This window comes from Sapajus apella, unplaced genomic scaffold, assembly GCF_009761245.1.
Source record: "Sapajus apella isolate SASKATOON/1434 unplaced genomic scaffold, GSC_monkey_1.0 scaffold105, whole genome shotgun sequence".
NCBI lineage: Eukaryota > Metazoa > Chordata > Mammalia > Primates > Cebidae > Sapajus > Sapajus apella.
The window spans coordinates 2,466,278-2,483,602 of record NW_022437045.1 but is presented as its reverse complement, the minus strand read 5'-3'; the positions used below and the strand labels follow the sequence as shown (position 1 = coordinate 2,483,602).

Here is a 17,325-nt window from a genome sequence, read left to right as displayed (position 1 = left end):
ACTCAGGAGGCTGAGGTGGGAGAACTGCTTGAGCCCAGGAGTTGGAGGCTACGGTGAACTCTGTTCGTACCGCTGCACTCCAGCCTGAGTGACAGAGTGAGACCCTGTCTCCCAAAAAATAAACAAACAAAAAAAACAACTTTTATTATTAGACTATGGGAGGTTAGGTTAGAATGATGATGGGGATTCTTGTGAATTCCTGGACACAAGAGATCCTCCCACCTCAACCTCCCAGAGTACTCGGATTACAGGCATGAGTCACCACACCAGCCTAAAAGCTCCATCTTAAACTATATAAGCAATTATATATGTTTAGTTGATGAGATATGTGTTTAAGTAATCTATAGTTTTTACCTAGAAACTCTAATTCAGGAAGTTTTTAATCAAGTTTATTGGGTCAAAACAATATATATATTATTTTTCAAAATTAAACAAAACATTTCAATTCATGAATTATTTGCATATTTGAAAAGAAATACAGTATGTTGACTTTTGTAACTAAAGTTTTTATATGTTGGGTAGAGTTTTTAGCAAGACTAAAAAATGAATTTGTTGTCTACGAATGGTTGTAATTTACAGGTCATGTAAGCAAATATATTAAGTTGCAGTTTAATGTGTAATTGGAAATTGATACAGATTTTAATAACTTTATTTCATTTTGAGACAGAGCCTCGCTCTGTCACCAGGCTAGAGTACAGTGGCATGATCTCAGCTGACTGCAACCTCCACTTCCCAGGTTCAAGCCGTTCTCCTGCCTTAGCCTCCTGAGTAGCTGGGACTGCAGGTGGGCGCCACCACGCCTAGCTAATTTTTTGTATTTTTAGTAGAGATGGGGTTTCACCATGTTGGCCAGGATGGCCTTGATCTCTTGACCTTGTGATCTGCCCACCTCGGCCTCCCAAAGTGCTGGGATTACAGGCATGCACCACTGCGCCCAGCCAATAACTTTATTTTAAATATTGAAAAGTTTGTGAAAAATTTTTTGTATTTGTGATCTCAAAATTAAAAATTATTTCAGAAGATATTTTTAAGTGGTTATTTCAAAAATCATACCGCATAGGCTTTATAGTCATTTTTCCTTATTTGTTGAAAAAGCATGTCTTCTTCTTTCCTTATTTTTAGCCACTTATTTAAAAAGGTATATTTTATTAAAAATAAAATTAAAAATTAAATATGTATATCTCATAATTTACCACAAAACTTAGGTACAATCAGGATTGTGAGAGGAGGAACAAACCTTGAATATCAAAGTAGATTTTACAGTTTAAAATTCTTTTAGCCACTATTTTCTAGTTGAATGTAATGGTAGCTTTATATTTCACAAAATGCAAAGAAGCAAATTTATGATTTGATATTTAAAATGATTAAGAAGCTGAGCGCCATGGTATGTTCCTCTGATCCCAGCTACTAGGGAGGCTGAAGTAGCAGGATTGTTTGAGCTCAGGAGTTTGAGACCAGCCTGAGAAACATAGACTCGTTATCTAAAATTAATTGAAATCATTAAAAAGCCAATATTAAATTGAAGATTTACTTCAATGCTTAAAACATAGTGTTATCCACAGTTAACGGAAATATTTTGGTCTAGTGAGTAAATGATACACATGTATCAAATAAAGTAGCATATTTGACAGATGACATTATTGCTTATAGCGTGATCTGTAGCTTGAAATAGAATGTTTAACTCTCCCTGTGTCATCACTGTTGATAGACAGTTTACCTGGCTCCTATTAATCTTTGATTATGTAGCACCATAGAGCATGCCGCAGGACTTGAATGAGTAAATAAATAGGATATTCTCATAAATCAGAATCTCTTTGTTTTACCTAGCTTATTAGGGATCAAATAAGGTTTTGAATATAAAAGCCATTTTTAAAATAGAAAATACATATACAAATTAGGAGGTTGTAGTCCATTTTAAGAATATGGAGTTTCATTTGTAGCTATTGGAATCTTTGATTTTAAATAAGTAATTTTTCTTGTGCTATTTTACTTTTGGGATTTTTTTCCATGTAGGTTTTATGCCACCTCCAGTTCCCCCACCTGTTGTGCCACCCCCTACGATTCCACCAGTAGTACCAACATGTAAGTTTTCCACTTTAATAAGAGTTTTCTTTATTCATGGTAGTATTAGTTTTAGTGTTAATTTGTGTCAGTTCTCATTCTTGTGAATTACCATTAATTTTGTTATGAAAATAAGACAAATGCATGTTAATTTCTAAAATACAGTAAATGATAGTTCTTATTTAAATTTGCTTGATTGTCTTAAAATGTCTTATGATTGGTTTTATTTTAATCAAAATTCAAAGAACGTGCTCTCATCCTATTTGTGTGTTTTTGGTTTTGCTATGTGTATGTCTTAATGTCTACATTCCTTTTCTTAATGCTTCATGATTTGTCGAAGAAACAGTTCAATTCTATATATAAGAGCTTAAATAATGGATTTGGTTTTTTGCTTCTTAGTGGTACTGAAATTACTGTCTTTGCATTTTCTGTAAAATGGAAGTTGGCACCAAAGGCTTGCTTGGATTTTAGTAGACTTAGTATTATATATCATATCAGAAGTCATGCAGTGCCTTTTTGTCCTCCTGCCCCACACTTTTTTTGGAGGGAGTGTAAAACTTTATTTTTTAGAGTAGTTTTCTAGGTTCTCAGCAAAATGGAGCCAAAAGTACAGAGGATTCCTTTAAGCCCCCACCCACCATACATGCACAGGCTCTCATTGTTGACATCCTCCACGAGAGTGGTATGTATATTACAATTAGCCAGCCTACACTGACAAATAATTATCACACAAAGTCCTTAGTTTTCATTTTGGTTCACTCTTGATGTCTTGTTCACCTTTTAATGACGTTAAGATTGATCAGAACGTTCAATGGAACAGTGGAAACTGGTCATTCAAAACATTTCCTTTCATCCATTGATCATTGTTTCTTAGATCTACTTTTTATTTGTTGCAGAGTGGTAATCTTTCTAGATGTATAATTCCTTACATGTTTCTTAGCTTAAATGAAGAAAATGTTTTCCTTAATCAGGTAATGGAACTTAGTTAACCTTGAAGTATGGTTTGTACGGGAAAGTCAGGGTGGATGCTCTTTTTTCTTTAATTGCCATTTCTCAGGGTCATGAGTTCTATAGGTATTTCCAGCGATACCCAGTGACCAAAGAGAGATTTCTCTTATTCTCATCTTGTCCTCCCTTGTCCCCATGCCCTTCTTTTTTCTCCTTCAGTTTTTTTTTTTATTATTTATGGATTAATGAATTTTTACTTCTAGTCTGTTGCATTTTTTTTTTTTTTTTTTTTTTTTTAATGCAAATTGTTTCATCTTTGGACAGTGGGAAGACCTGTGTTGCCTCCCTGTCCTTTTGATATGATTACATTAGTTTTGAGAGCTGCTTAGCTTTCTGGCCCAGTATATCCCAGACTAATCTTGTGTTTTCCTCCCTCCAGTCTGAGAATCAGCCATTTTTCCAATTGGGGTTTAGTATCTAGAGAATTTAATCTGGGTTCTAGATTCTCATTTTTCCCTTGGGTTTTCATTGAGTCTAGGAATTTTTAGTGGACAAAACTAGAAAATGTGCATTTTGAACAGAAAAAAATGAATATGCACTATTATTTTAAAAATTAGCTACTTTGATTTTTATATTTTGCCTCTGTTCTCATATACTGAAAACAGTAACATGATTGTCTATCGTAATCATACAATACAGACATACAGATACATATAATAGTTTGAAAGTAGTGTTACTGCCAACAAGGCTACCCGATGAAACTAAGATTTCTCTACCACTTTTTTTATCCTAAAGGTGTATACTCATAACTTAGGGGTACATGTGCAGGTATCTATAAATATTTGTTTGTTACACGAGTAACCTATATAACAAACATGAGTTTACCTATATAACAAACCTGCATATGTATCCCGAACCTAAAAGTTTAATAAAAAATGTATAATCAAATTACTGTTTTTCAGGGTTACCTAAATAAATTTTTTCTTTGTAGTTGTACGAGTTTCATATGTGATTTTTTTTTTCTTTTTACATTTTTATGAAATATATACTCTAGCCTACTTGGTTTGATATCTGTTTTCTTTACTACAGTAGACATTTCAAAAGTAATGCAATTCAACTGTAAATATAGACATTTATTCATTTTCTTTTTCCTATCATTGGACATTATAGAAATGCTAAATATACCCTTTTAATAATTTTTTCATTCTAGTCTACTCTTTATAGTAAATCTCCAGGCTTCTGAAAAAACCTTGAGTAATTCAGGCAAGCCTACCTCAAAAATTAGACTTGAAGAATGTGTATGATTATAGAGATTTTAACTTTTGAGTAACGACTTCATTTTCCTTGTATTCTTAAACTCTTACTCCCTTTCAGTGTTTACATAGCTTTAAAATTTGTCTGGGTATGGTGGCTCATACCTGTCATGTCAGCACTTTGGGGGAGGCCAAGGTGGGCAGATCACTTGAGGTCAGGAGTTTGAGATGAGCCTGGCCAACATGGTGAAACCCCATCTCTACTAAAGATACAAAAATTAGCCAGTCATGGTGGCCTGTGCCTGTAATCCCAGCTACTCAGGAGGCTGAGGTAGGAGAATCACTTGAACCCAGGAGGAAGAGGTTGCAGTGAGCCGAGATCACACCACTGCACTCCAGCCTGGGCAATAAAGCAAGACTCCATCTCAAAAAAAAGATAGGTTTAAAAGTCTTTCTTTTTGTTATTATTGGTTCATAAGGAAGAATTGTTTATTCTTTCTGATAATTAGACAGGTGTTCAGAAGTCATTTCTGAATTCACTATTCACAGAGGCTTACCCTAGAGCCCACCTCCCAATTTTTTCTTAGTTCACTAATTTTGGAAAATCTGCAGTCAATTAATAGAAAAAGAGAAATAGTTGTGTGCCAGGTGCTATCCAAGTTGCTTTTGCTGTCTCATTTAATTCTTACACATGACCACAGGTGGTTTTATTTTTGTGACTCTCTTATGTGCTAACCATCTGTTCAAGTAATCTAATTACTTATGAAGATAAAACATTTCCTAAGGTCTGCAAGTATGATTTTACGGTATTCTAAGTGACATAAATTGGACTGGAAGTCGTAATTGTGTAATTATTTTGTATTCCTCTGGTTGTGTGTGACTTATATGCACTTAGGGATTTTTCTACCCATTTTTTAAGATGGAAAGTTTATGGCTTCATATTTGTAGTCCACACTCATCTGTTGAGTTTCTAACTTCATTTGACAAAAGGTAATGTTAAATGAATGTTTGGACCCTGGTACATTGTAATTGCAGGGGGATTGGGCAGATTTTCATACTCATACATTTCAGTCTGCACTAGTCATTTACGTATGTTTAGATATTCACTTATCTGGCATTCCTGGAAAATTATTTATTTTTTTGTTACTGGAATTTACTTTTTGAGTTCTGGTCTTGACATTTTTGGTGAAATATTTCTGAAAATTGTTAGTTTTCCCTATTTTTGGGTAAAGGTTTCATGATGCCTCATTTGTCATTTGAGCATTTGTTATTATATAATGTGCTTAGTAATACAGAGATGCCATTAAATTAAATACGTTTAAAACTTAGCACATCAATTGACTAATTAAATCTGAAATATATTTCTCTCCTCTTTAAACAGCTTTAGTACAGCCATCATTATCCATAACCCCGGAAACTGTGAAAGATGTTGGATTTGGTAGCCTTGTTATACCAGGCGGTTCTGTTGCCAGCAATCTTGCTGCTTCTGCTCTGCCAGCTGGAAATGTTTTTAGTGCTCCAACTAAACAAGCAGAGCCTGAAGAAAAAGTACCTCATCTTATAGACCACCAGATTTCTTCTGGTGAAAACACCAGATCAGGTAAATAATAATAGTAAAATAAAAAAAGTTAAGTCTAAGCTAGGTTGCCTCTCTGTATTTGGTGTTTAATTCTGAGATGGCGTGCATTTGTAACCACTATAATCTACAAATGTTGAAATGTTGCACTTTTTTGGAAAGAGATCACTGTGTCCTAAAATTTCTATTTTAAAAAATGGTATTCTGTTCAGGATGATCTAGATTTCAATACCTTTCCATAAAGACCCCCACGCCACCACCCCCCTTTTTTTTGTCCTATTGGGACTACTTCAGTGTGTCAAAATAATATTGCACAAAATCTGTATACTTACAGGAAGATAAAAATGAGCAAATATTGGGTGAGAATAACTTCTGCCAGGAACTTACTTCTAATAGTTATTATCCAGCTAGATCTAGAAGATAAATACGGTGTTTGAAAGCAGTAAGTCTTTTTTCTATGGCCCCACTGTTGGTCCATTAAGAATTATGGTTTAGAGGCACTTGACCTTGATGCCCACTTGGGTCTCTTCCAAGAGTACTGTCCTGTCCTGTCCTGTCCTGTCCTTTCCGTTCCTTTCCTTTCGTTTCCTTTTTCCTTTCCTTTTTCCTTTCCTTTCCCCTTTCCTTTCCTGTTCTAAAGCCTTTTAAATAAACTTCCACTCCTGTTCTTTTCTTTAAAAAAAAAAAAAATTATGGTTTAGAAAGGCTTTTATTAAAGGTGGAAAATTAGTATGACCTGACATTTTTGTTTAAGTTAAAAGATTTCATGTAGCTAGTGTACCTTGATTATTGTGGGATACAAGTAGCTGATTAAGCTAAAATTATTGGAAATTTTTTACTGTTATTTTGAATTATTTCTCTTTTTTATTTTAGTGATTCCAAATGATATTTCAAGTAATGCTGCAATTTTAGGAGGACAGCCGCCAAATGTGACAAGCAATTCTGGAATTCTGGGAGTCCAAAGACCAAATGTATCAAGTAATTCTGAAATTCTTGGGGTCCGGCAATCTAATGTTTCCAGTAGTTCTGGGATTATTGGACCCCAACCACCAAGTATTCTAAATAACTCTGGAATTTTGGGAATACAGCCACCCAGTGTGTCAAGTAATTCTGGACTTTTGGGAGTGCTACCCCCAAATATACCTAACAATTCTGGACTTGTAGGAGTACAGCCACCAAATGTTCCAAATACTTCTGGACTTCTGGGAACACAGCCACCAGCCGGACCTCAAAACTTACCCCCTTTAAGTATCCCTAATCAAAGGATGCCCACAATACCAATGTTAGACATTCGTCCAGGACTAATACCACAGGCACCTGGGCCAAGATTCCCCTTAATACAGCCTGGACTTCCACCCCAACGGGGAATCCCACCCCCATCGGTACTTGATGCAGCTCTTCATCCACCACCCCGTGGACCTTTTCCTCCAGGAGATATTTTTAGTCAGCCTGAAAGACCTTTTCTAGCTCCTGGAAGACAAAGTATAGACAATGCTACTAACCCAGAAAAAAGGATACCACTTGGGAATGATAACATTCAACAGGAAGGAGATAGAGATTACCGGTTTCCTCCTGTAGAAACCAGGGAAAGCATTAGTAGACCTCCCCCTGTGGATGTTAGAGATGTGGTTGGGCGGCCTATAGATCCAAGAGAAGGTCCTGGACGGCCTCCACTAGATGGTAGGGATCATTTTGGAAGACCTCCTGTAGATATAAGAGAGAATCTTGTGAGGCCAGGTATAGATCATCTTGGTCGAAGAGACCACTTTGGCTTTAATCCAGAGAAGCCCTGGGGGCATAGAGGAGATTTTGATGAGAGAGAGCATCGGGTTCTACCGGTCTATGGTGGTCCAAAAGGCTTACATGAAGAAAGAGGTAGATTTCGGTCTGGAAACTATCGATTTGATCCTAGAAGTGGTCCTTGGAACAGAGGATTTGGACAAGAAGTTCACAGAGATTTTGATGACCGCAGAAGACCCTGGGAGAGGCAAAGGGATAGGGATGACAGAGATTTTGATTTCTGCAGAGAAATGAATGGAAATCGTCTTGGACGAGACAGAATTCAAAACACTTGGGTCCCTCCTCCTCATGCTCGGGTTTTCGATTATTTTGAAGGGGCCACTTCTCAACGAAAAGGTGATAATGTGCCTCAGGTTAATGGTGAAAATACAGAGAGACATGCTCAGCCACCACCTTTACCAGTACAGAATGATCCTGAACTTTATGAAAAACTGACATCTTCAAATGAAATAAGCAAGGAGAAGAGTGACACAGTTGCTGATATAGAAAGTGAACCAGTGGTAGAAAGCACAGAAACTGAGGGGACATAATCATCACTCAGTAGGTAAAAGATACCTTTTGTAAAGTTGTCATCTCTCTGTAATAGATAATGGCTGACTGGACCATAGTTGTTCACTTTTGTCTGCCAGAATTAAGTTAATCTGATGTTCATGTTCACCTTTCTCTTAAAATAATTGTACAACTGACTTGTATAGACATTGTTCTTAATATGAACATGGTAGGTAAACTTTTTTTTTATTTTTCTGATAAAAATATAAATGTTGCCCCCAGATTCTTTTAACGTCAAGGAAATGAATAACAGCTTGTCAGAGACTTCCTATGGAAGAAAGAATTTTTTAGATAACTATCATTAGGTTGGATATGGTAATAGATATATTTCAAAATAGCAAGTGGTGGTATATCTTATCCATATCTTTAGGCTGCTGCAGAATTTTAAGGTTATAGACAAAGCTGTGATATTTTATGCAAAGACTGGCTCTAGGTATTTGAGGAGCACAATACAGAGATTTTAAAAAGTGATTTTGTAAAATCTACACTATGGTCTCTGTTTCTCCAAAGTAAGTGTTTGTGATTTGTTCCTCATACTGCAGTGAGTAAAAAAGAAACAAGAAAACAACAACATAAATATTAAAGTACGTTTCAATGTTGGGTGAATTTTGTTTTTAGATGCCAATAAAACTTATTTGTTTGATAACAGTGTTCTAGGAATTGTATTTTTTTAACATATAAATTCTTAAAACCTTGAATAATTATTAGCATGTACTTATTTTTTGCAAAAGCTTTCTATCATAACAATGATGAACTATGTGGTGGAAAAAGCATGTACTTTGATATAAAAATCATGCAGTCTTCTCAGTATGTGTATAATATCTGTATATTTATTGTATAAGTCATGTAGTTTTTTTTTTTTTCTGTTTCTCTGTATGTCTTCATGCACATACAGAGAAAATAGAAAGTTGAAAGAGTTTAGATAATAAAGTATTATTTAAAATCTGATAGAAAATTGGAGAAATTTGGCTAATTAACATGGCTTATAGTTAAAGCTCTTAGTCTTGGTGAAGGTAAAATAAGAGATCTTATAAAGAAATACATTGGCAGTTTGTCAGTTCTATTTTTAATACAGTTAAGCATGAAGCCAGATTTAGCATGGAGCTAAATTTCACATAAATGCTTGCATTGCTTTGTTTCACACTATATTTGCTATTTTGCATAGATAGTACTGGCACTAAAGTACTCAACTGGTCACGTGCCTGAAGTTAATTTCTTAATTGCACAAATGAGTAGTGGTGCTAGTCGACTTAAAGACATTAATATGTATACCATGAAGAAAATACCCATCATGTGTTTTGTAGGGCTCTAGGTAACACTGTAGCCTCCAAGGTAAACTGAGTAGAAAAAAAATTGGGGGTTGGCTTCTTGTTTGTTTTTGCTTTTGCCTTTAATTTTTATTTATTTGCAGTTTGTTCTCTTTTAGATTTTACTTACATACACATATATAAAACCATTGGTGGTTTTGAGTTACTAATGGAAGGGTTTTATTTGGTTCTATGAATAGTCATTTTTGTTTCCAATGCCTTCCCAGCAATTCATCATTTGCTCTGTTTATCTAAAATTCCTAAGCAAAGATAGCTCCAAAAAATGATAGAGCACACCAGACATTTAAAATTCGATTGGTCTTGCCAACCTCTGATGACCTAGAGAGCTGTAAGAACTTTAAGGTTCCTGGCCAAAAATAAAAGACTTCTTACAAGTTCTGAACAGAGATAGTACATTATTTTGTTTAGAAAAGTAAAGAGTAAAAATGTTTAAATGGTGTTTATTTCCAAGATAATTCAATTCAATCAATAATTTGAGTTGGTTTCAGCTCTTTTTTCCTTAGGGTAATAAGAAAAAACTGTTATATGGGTATAAAATTTTAATGTTCAGGAAATACTGGCCTTGCCCTTAAGGAAATTATATTGGCTGAGATTTCTCTCAAACTAGTTTAGTTGTGTTTACCCTTATTAAAATTAAGTGACATTCACTTGGATTAAGTAGTAATAAAAAGCATGAGACTTTCTAGTGATTTTTGATGCCAAGCTTTTTATCACTGTTGGGCCTTCATGTGTGTACTTGAAAAAAATAATGTACAAGCATTGCACTCATTTGAAGATTCTAGCGGTGAAAGTTACCTACCCAGTTATCAGTACTGTGTCTAGAAACCAATCTTGGAAATGTGTGACAACACTCTTTTAAAATAGCTGAAAGAAATTACTGTGTGCTTGTTCTTTGTCCTTATTTTTTGTTGTATAGAATTTAAGTGAAAGGAGATTCTCCTAATTCAGAATTTTCAAAACTCATAATTGCATTTGCCATTTACTAAATGATGGAGAAAAAAATTAATTATCTTTGATAAATTTGGCATAGGACCTATCACATTTTTTATGCTTTGGTCACAATTCTGCCACTAGAATGCTAGCAATTAGAAATGTTCAAGGAATAACCTAACCACTTGAATACATTGGTTTGAAGTGTTGCAAGCAGTGATAACTAGACACCAAATCATGTAGTGTTTTAATTTGTGACATGTTAGAATGTTACGCCTTTCTGCAGTATTAGCGAACAGAACCACTAATTTTTAAATTTTTATCTGTAAACAATTCATTAAACATTAGCTTGTATTCTTAGCATAAATGCATACACTGATAGAAACTTATTTTATAGCAGAGTAGTCTATCTGCGTCATATTATGGGTAGAATATTCCTTTATCCTAATTTTATTTCAATAGAGTAGACAGATATTTGAAAGTATTGGAAGGTGAAAATACTAGATGTTTGAAATTATTTAAAACTCTGGAAGTAACTCCATATAATTACTTGATAAAAATGCATTTATTATTTAAGCTATTGCATTCTTAACAGACCAGTTCCTTTTGTCTTGAGAGTTTAGTTGCTTTTTCATTTTTTGCCATTTTTCACTCATAAAAGATTATAGTTTAAGAAGCCACACATTTGGGGTTGTTTGAGAGTTAGGAGGCATTTGTAAGTTTAAAAAGGAGAAGTCACCTTTTTAATTTCAAAAAGTACTTTTTTTTTTTGAGACAGAGTCTCGCTTTGTTGCCAGGCTGGAGTGCAGTGGTGTGATCTTGGCTCACTGCAACCTCTGTCTCCAGGTTCAAGCAATTCTCTTGTCTCAGCCTACCCACTAGCTGGGACTACAGGCGCATATCACCACACCCAGCTAATTTTTGTATTTTTTAGTAGAGACAGAGTTTCACCATGTTGGTTAGGCTGGTCTCGAACTCCTGACCTCAGGTGATCCACCCATCTCAGCCTCCCAAAGTGGTGGGATTACGGTTGTGAGCCACCACACACGGCCCTGAAAAAATATTTTTCAAATAAATACTGTATTCACACACGGCCCTGAAAAAGTACTTTTTAAATAAATACTGTATTTCATGGGATATAAGGTGCCATTGATTGTAAGAAACACCATTCAGCAATAGAAAATGCTTCCAATATGACATGCCAGTAATTACAGATACATTCCTAATTCAAAGATAAATGTGAAGTTTCTTAGTATCAAATAAATACAGTATTTATTATTGAAATGGACTTTGAATTCAGTGAGAACATATAAATATTACTGATATCAATTAATTTGAATAAATTTTCCACCAGTCTAAACTTTCATATACACATACATCCCCTCAAGTGATTTAGAGAATATTTTAATCTTTTTCCTCGTAATCTTTAATGAACAAGAAGATTCTAATATTAAAACTTGGTTATACCTTATGTGCCTTCATCATCATTACTGGGTGCTATATTAATAAAATATTTACTTGGCTTTTAACTTACAAAGAAAACTTTGACATTTTTCTCTTTAAAAATAAATATTTTACTTACAAAATATATAGAAAGACAAGTATCTTTATATTCATTTTTAAGTTAGGCAAAATAAAACTCTATTTTTTCCTTGAGATGGAATTTTGCTCGTTTCCCTGGTTGGAGTACAATGGCGCAATCTCGGCTCATTGCAACCTCTACCTCCTGGGTTCAAGTGATTCTCCTGCCTCAGCCTTTCGAGGATCTGGGATCACAGGCATGCACCACCATGCCTGGCTAATTTTGTATTTTTAGCAGAGATGGAGTTTCGCCATGTTGGCCAGGATGATCTCAATCTCCTGACCTCAGGTGATCTGCTTGCCTCAGCCTCCCAAAGTGCAGGGATTACAGGCATGAGCCACTGCTCCCAGCCAGCTCTAAATTATTTTAAGTAGTGATAAATACTATGGTGTGGCAGAGAATTATAAATATTTCCTTAATATTGTTCATGCTGTGGTTTTATATGTATCTTTTAAACCATAACAAATTGTAGACACTGAATTTGTTTTTACTTCTGAAGAAAAATATTGATTATAATAATTTTTAATGGAAGGTTTAAAACCGAGATATCTTGATGTCCAGCAAAACTTCTAAACCTAGAACTTAAAATTAAGGGCCTAGATTGTTTTCTTTTGGTGGAAAGACATACTTTAAATACAGGCATATAAATATTGAAAGCAATTTGAGATGTCCTCTCTCTGTGGTCCTCAGGCAGGAAGTGGATAACAGAATCACCTGTGCAGCTCTCTGAAAATATTTTGGGGGGATGGGGAGTAGGGGGTGGTCAGCATAGACTTTACCAATGCAGAATCTCCTGAGGATAATAAATATATATAATATATGCATACGCACCCCTTCCTGTGTATATATGGTTTTTAAAATCCCCACAATACCGCCATTTTAGACAAAATATGTAAATATTTATTATACCATACACAAGATTCTTAAAGTTTAAAAAAATCCAAATATTATAGTTACATGAAATTATTTTTTAGTGTTTCAACAAAGCATACAGTTAACTATGGCAGTTGGTCTTGGAGGATGAATCCAAAATAGAGAAGTTGGTCATCACAGCTTAAGTTTAAGGATTAAGCTAAAAATGAGTTATAGCAAGAAAGGGATGGAAGGAAGCATATGAGATTGTTTTATAGGGAAGTATTTTTTTTTTTTGCTCAACTGAATCTTTTCAATGGAATACCTCAAGGAAAAATTTACTTGATACATGTAATTAAATGTTTTGATTATAGAAAGAACTTCTGGAACAATATTGTGTTACATTTATCAGGGTCTAGAAGTAACATTATTGGTAAGACAACTTAGATGTGCATGTCAAAACTAAAGCAAATCAGTGATTTATTGGGCATGAGTTTTGCTTAGACATTTTTCTTCCCTTCCACTTGAGTTGCTCCTTTTTCAGCAGGCTCTTTTGCTTCCATATGTACACTTAGAATTACTTGGGCTTCTTGTTCTAAAGTTTATTAAAGATACAGAACAAATATTCTAAGTAATTTATAAAATACATATTGTATAGAATTGTGCTAATGGTCTAATTTCATATTGTATGAGACACATTAGATGGTTCAGTTACTGAGAGTGTTTTTGCGTGGAGCTCAATAGATCAAGTATATTGTATTTGAATGGGCAATGGTGGATATATAGCACCTGTTTGCCCTGTGTTCTTTGTTCCCTACCCTCTTCTCCCACCCCCATCCCCACCACTGTGGGCAGCTATCATTGTTTTGTTTATTTTTCTGCCTTTCTCAGAATTAGCCTCCAAATCTTTCTCATATGGCACTCCAGGCTCCTTTTTGACCCCATTCCAGGCAAAGGACTATCAATTGGATTAGTCGTTTGCATTGAAAGTCATTTGTTGTCCCTTCCTTGACTAAGTGATTATTTCTGATACCGTTTCTAGTATTTAATTACCTTGAGTCTCTGAAACAAGCTTTCTGTTCTGAAAATGACCAGTTGAGGAAGAAAACTATGAGGAATGGAAGGAGACTTAACCTTATTGGAACACTTTTTAAGATAGCACAAATTTTATTGCCGTTGGGTTTTTAAAACTCCTTTGACAATAGCTAAATGGCTTTGGCCAAGTTACTGAGCCTCTAAACATCATTTGTTAACAGCTAGCAAATCTGCAGGGCTAAATTTTCATTGTTAAAGATAATATTAGCTAATACTAAACGGACACATGCTATGTGACAGGAACTGGAACAACTGTATTACTTGCACAATGTAATCCTCATGACAGTCCTATAAGGTTGTTATTACTTCACTATTTTTCTGAAGAGAAATCCAAGTCACAGATGTAAGTTACTTTGCAGACTCACAATTTGTAAATATTGTAGTAAAGAATTTAACTGTACGTACCAGATTGAAAAATCAGTGTGTACCCTCTAATATTAAACTGCCTGACATGAGAGAGGGTCACCCAATACTAGGCAGTATATATGCAGAAAAACGTATTCCAATATGATGGGATTATAGGTGTGAGCCCCTATAGGCACCTGGCCCCTATTTTCATCATCATTTTTTTTTTTTTTTTTTTTTTTGCTTAAGATATCATGGCATAATTATTTTTAAAATTCTTAATAACTCATTATTTTGGAGGCAGGAGAAAAACAACCCAGCCAGCCTTATGTTTACAGCTACAGTTAACCACTAAATTGCTTTCATTGTTAAAAAAGTACATCAGGCTATGTGCTTTTCCTATAGCTAAATAAACTTAAGTTTGACTTTCTTAGACCTTCCTTCTCTTATCCTCTCATCTCCCCTCCCCTGCCTTTTCTCTTCTCTCCTCCTCTCCTTTGCCCTTTTTCTCCCCTCCCCTCCCCAGTTTGCCCCTCCCCTTCCCTCCTCTCTTTTTTTCTCTCTCTTTTCTTTTCTTTTTCTTGAGATGGGATTTCATTGCCATCCAGGCTGGAGTGCAGTGGTGTGATCATAGCTCACTACAGCCTTGAACTCTTCCTGGGCTCAACGATTCCTTCTGCCTCTGCCTCCCGATATGCTGGGATTATAGGCATGAGCCCCTGTAGGCACCTGACCCCTATTTTCATCGTTTCTTGTTTTGTTTTTTCTTATGATACCATGGCATAATTATTTTTAAATTTCTTAATAACTCATTATTTATTTTGGAAGCAGGCATTTATGTTCAGATTTCTTTTTGAAGACGCTATATCCTGCAAATTAAATTTTTTTTCTCACCCGCAAGATCTAAGTAGAAGTTAAAATTAAATAAAATTTAAAACTCCTTATATCCTTTAAAATGCATTGTAAAGGAGAGCCAGTTATTGCTTGCAAATTTATATTTTAGGATGTGGTTTTGGCAGCTTCTTTCTAGATTAACATTTATATACTGCATGTAGAACTAAAACTTAGTACCATTTTCTTGTGCATAAAACTCCTATTTTAGGAATATTCCATGGCTTGAATTAAACAAAATGTGTAAAGTTATTTTTACACATACTAAGCATTCAGGGTTAGTGTTTATTCACCACTTCCATTCATATGAAGAGTTTAGAAACTAATCTTTGTCCTGGTGGCAATGGATAATTTACAGTTCTTTTATCCTTTTAGAATATATAACCTGATTCTGTTTTACTTTTTTTCAAGTCTTCCATTCAAGTCATTACACTTTATATTCGTATAAGGTTTAATCTACAGCATATCATGATGCTGGCCTTTTATAACCTTTTTCAAGAGTCCTTGTACAAATGACTCTGACCATTGTGGCCATTTTCTTGCCTGATCCACGCATTGGGGAACATGTTTATCAAGTTCATGTATTTCCACTAACCTTGGTAAAAGTAATTTATTACATGAAATAAATGTTCTTGCACTTGAACAAGCACTTTCTAATAACAAGAGTCTGTTTATTACTGAACTAGGTAAGTTTAAACATTAGCAAGGGTTTCAGTAAAAGATTTGTGTTAAATAATCTTCAAAAGTGTAAAGGATAACTACTATTTAAGAGTTGATATTCTGTGATGATAAAAATTGCTTTAGGGTTGCATTCATCATACCGTTGTGGTCATACTAAGGGTCAGGATATAGAGGTTTTTAACTGGCAAAACCATCATGACAACTCCATTTAGAATATTTAAAATAAATTGTATTGAATATTTTAATTACAATCCTCTATTTTCATATATTACTTTTTGCTAGCAAAATAGTCTGTGACCATAGGTTTAATGCACTCTCACTATAAGGAGAGAAAGGTTTTGAGAGTGGAGAGACTTGAACCTGTGTGTGGCAGGCATTCTACATAATTTATATTCAGAAGTACCCTATTTGTTAGGGTTTGTTATCTTTTCTTTACAAATAAAGAAGTAAACTCAAATATGCCTATGGTTACAGAGCTTTTGATTTGCATAGGTATTTGAACCTAGGTTTTGCTGACTTTAATGCTTTACCTTAAAAGATGCTCCTTTAGGATGGTAGATTTTAATAGATGGTCTGTATAATTCGTTTCCTGGGCCTCCTGCAACAACATAGAAAAAATTGGATAGTTTAACACAGCAGATATTTATTCTTTCACGATTCTAGAGACCAGAAGTCCAAAATCAAGGTGTTATCAGGGCGATGCTCTCTGAAAGTTCTAGAGGAGAATCCTTCCTTACCGCTTCCGCTTCCAAACTTCTGGCAGTTCTCAGCAGTCCTTAGTGTTCTTGGCTTGTAGCTGCATCGCTCCAGTATCTGCCTCCATCATCCCAAGGCTGCTTTTCCTCACATGTCTGTGTTCAGTTTTTCCTCTGCTTCTAAGGACATCAGTCATATTCATTAGGAGTCTCCCCTAATCTAGTGTGATCTCATCTTAATTACATCTACTATGACCTTTTTTCCAAATAAGGTTTTATTTTCAGATATGGTAGTTAAGACTTCAACATATATTTTGGGGGTAAGAGGACACAAGTCAGTCCATAACAGCCTATGACAAATTGAGTAAATTGATGAATATCTTAAAAAACACACAGTCAGTGGAAGAGGCAGACACATTGTAGAGTGACAAAATACATCTAGAAATTCCATTTTAAAATTATTTTGTGTGTTACAATATTTAAATCCCTAATACATATATTACAAACCATTAAACAAGATAGCACAACCTGGCTTTTTAGCTGAATTTGTAATGTCTATACATTTGTTTCTTTAGTAATACTTGAACTGAAGGAATTTGCAAAGAAAACCCAATAATATTAGTACTACATAAAAAAGAATCTAGTTACTGGATTTTTCTTAGATCAAGAAATAATGCAAACTTTTAAAGGTGGAGGATTTTTTAGACTTCAGTAAATATATCTACCCTGAAAATATGCA

The 17,325-nt window shown here is 34.8% G+C and overlaps 1 protein-coding gene across 9 annotated transcripts in view; it reads left to right on the top strand.

Moving 5' to 3' along the window:
• The window catches only part of SCAF8 (SR-related CTD associated factor 8), a 250,670-nt gene that overhangs the window by 93,093 nt on the left and 140,252 nt on the right, over positions 1-17,325 (top strand). For 6 of the 9 annotated variants that reach the window (XR_004262852.1, XR_004262850.1, XR_004262851.1 and 3 more), the window contains exons 19-21: positions 2,014-2,082; positions 5,644-5,862; positions 6,712-8,182. Coding sequence is in view for 5 of the 9 variants with exons in the window: in XM_032258747.1 (XP_032114638.1) it covers positions 2,014-2,082; positions 5,644-5,862; positions 6,712-8,168 (1,745 nt within the window). In the remaining 4 variants the exon portion in view is untranslated. Of the gene's footprint in view, positions 1-2,013; positions 2,083-5,643; positions 5,863-6,711; positions 8,839-17,325 lie in introns of those variants that run through there. The other 3 variants (XM_032258749.1, XM_032258748.1, XM_032258744.1) reach the window with 1 other exon arrangement.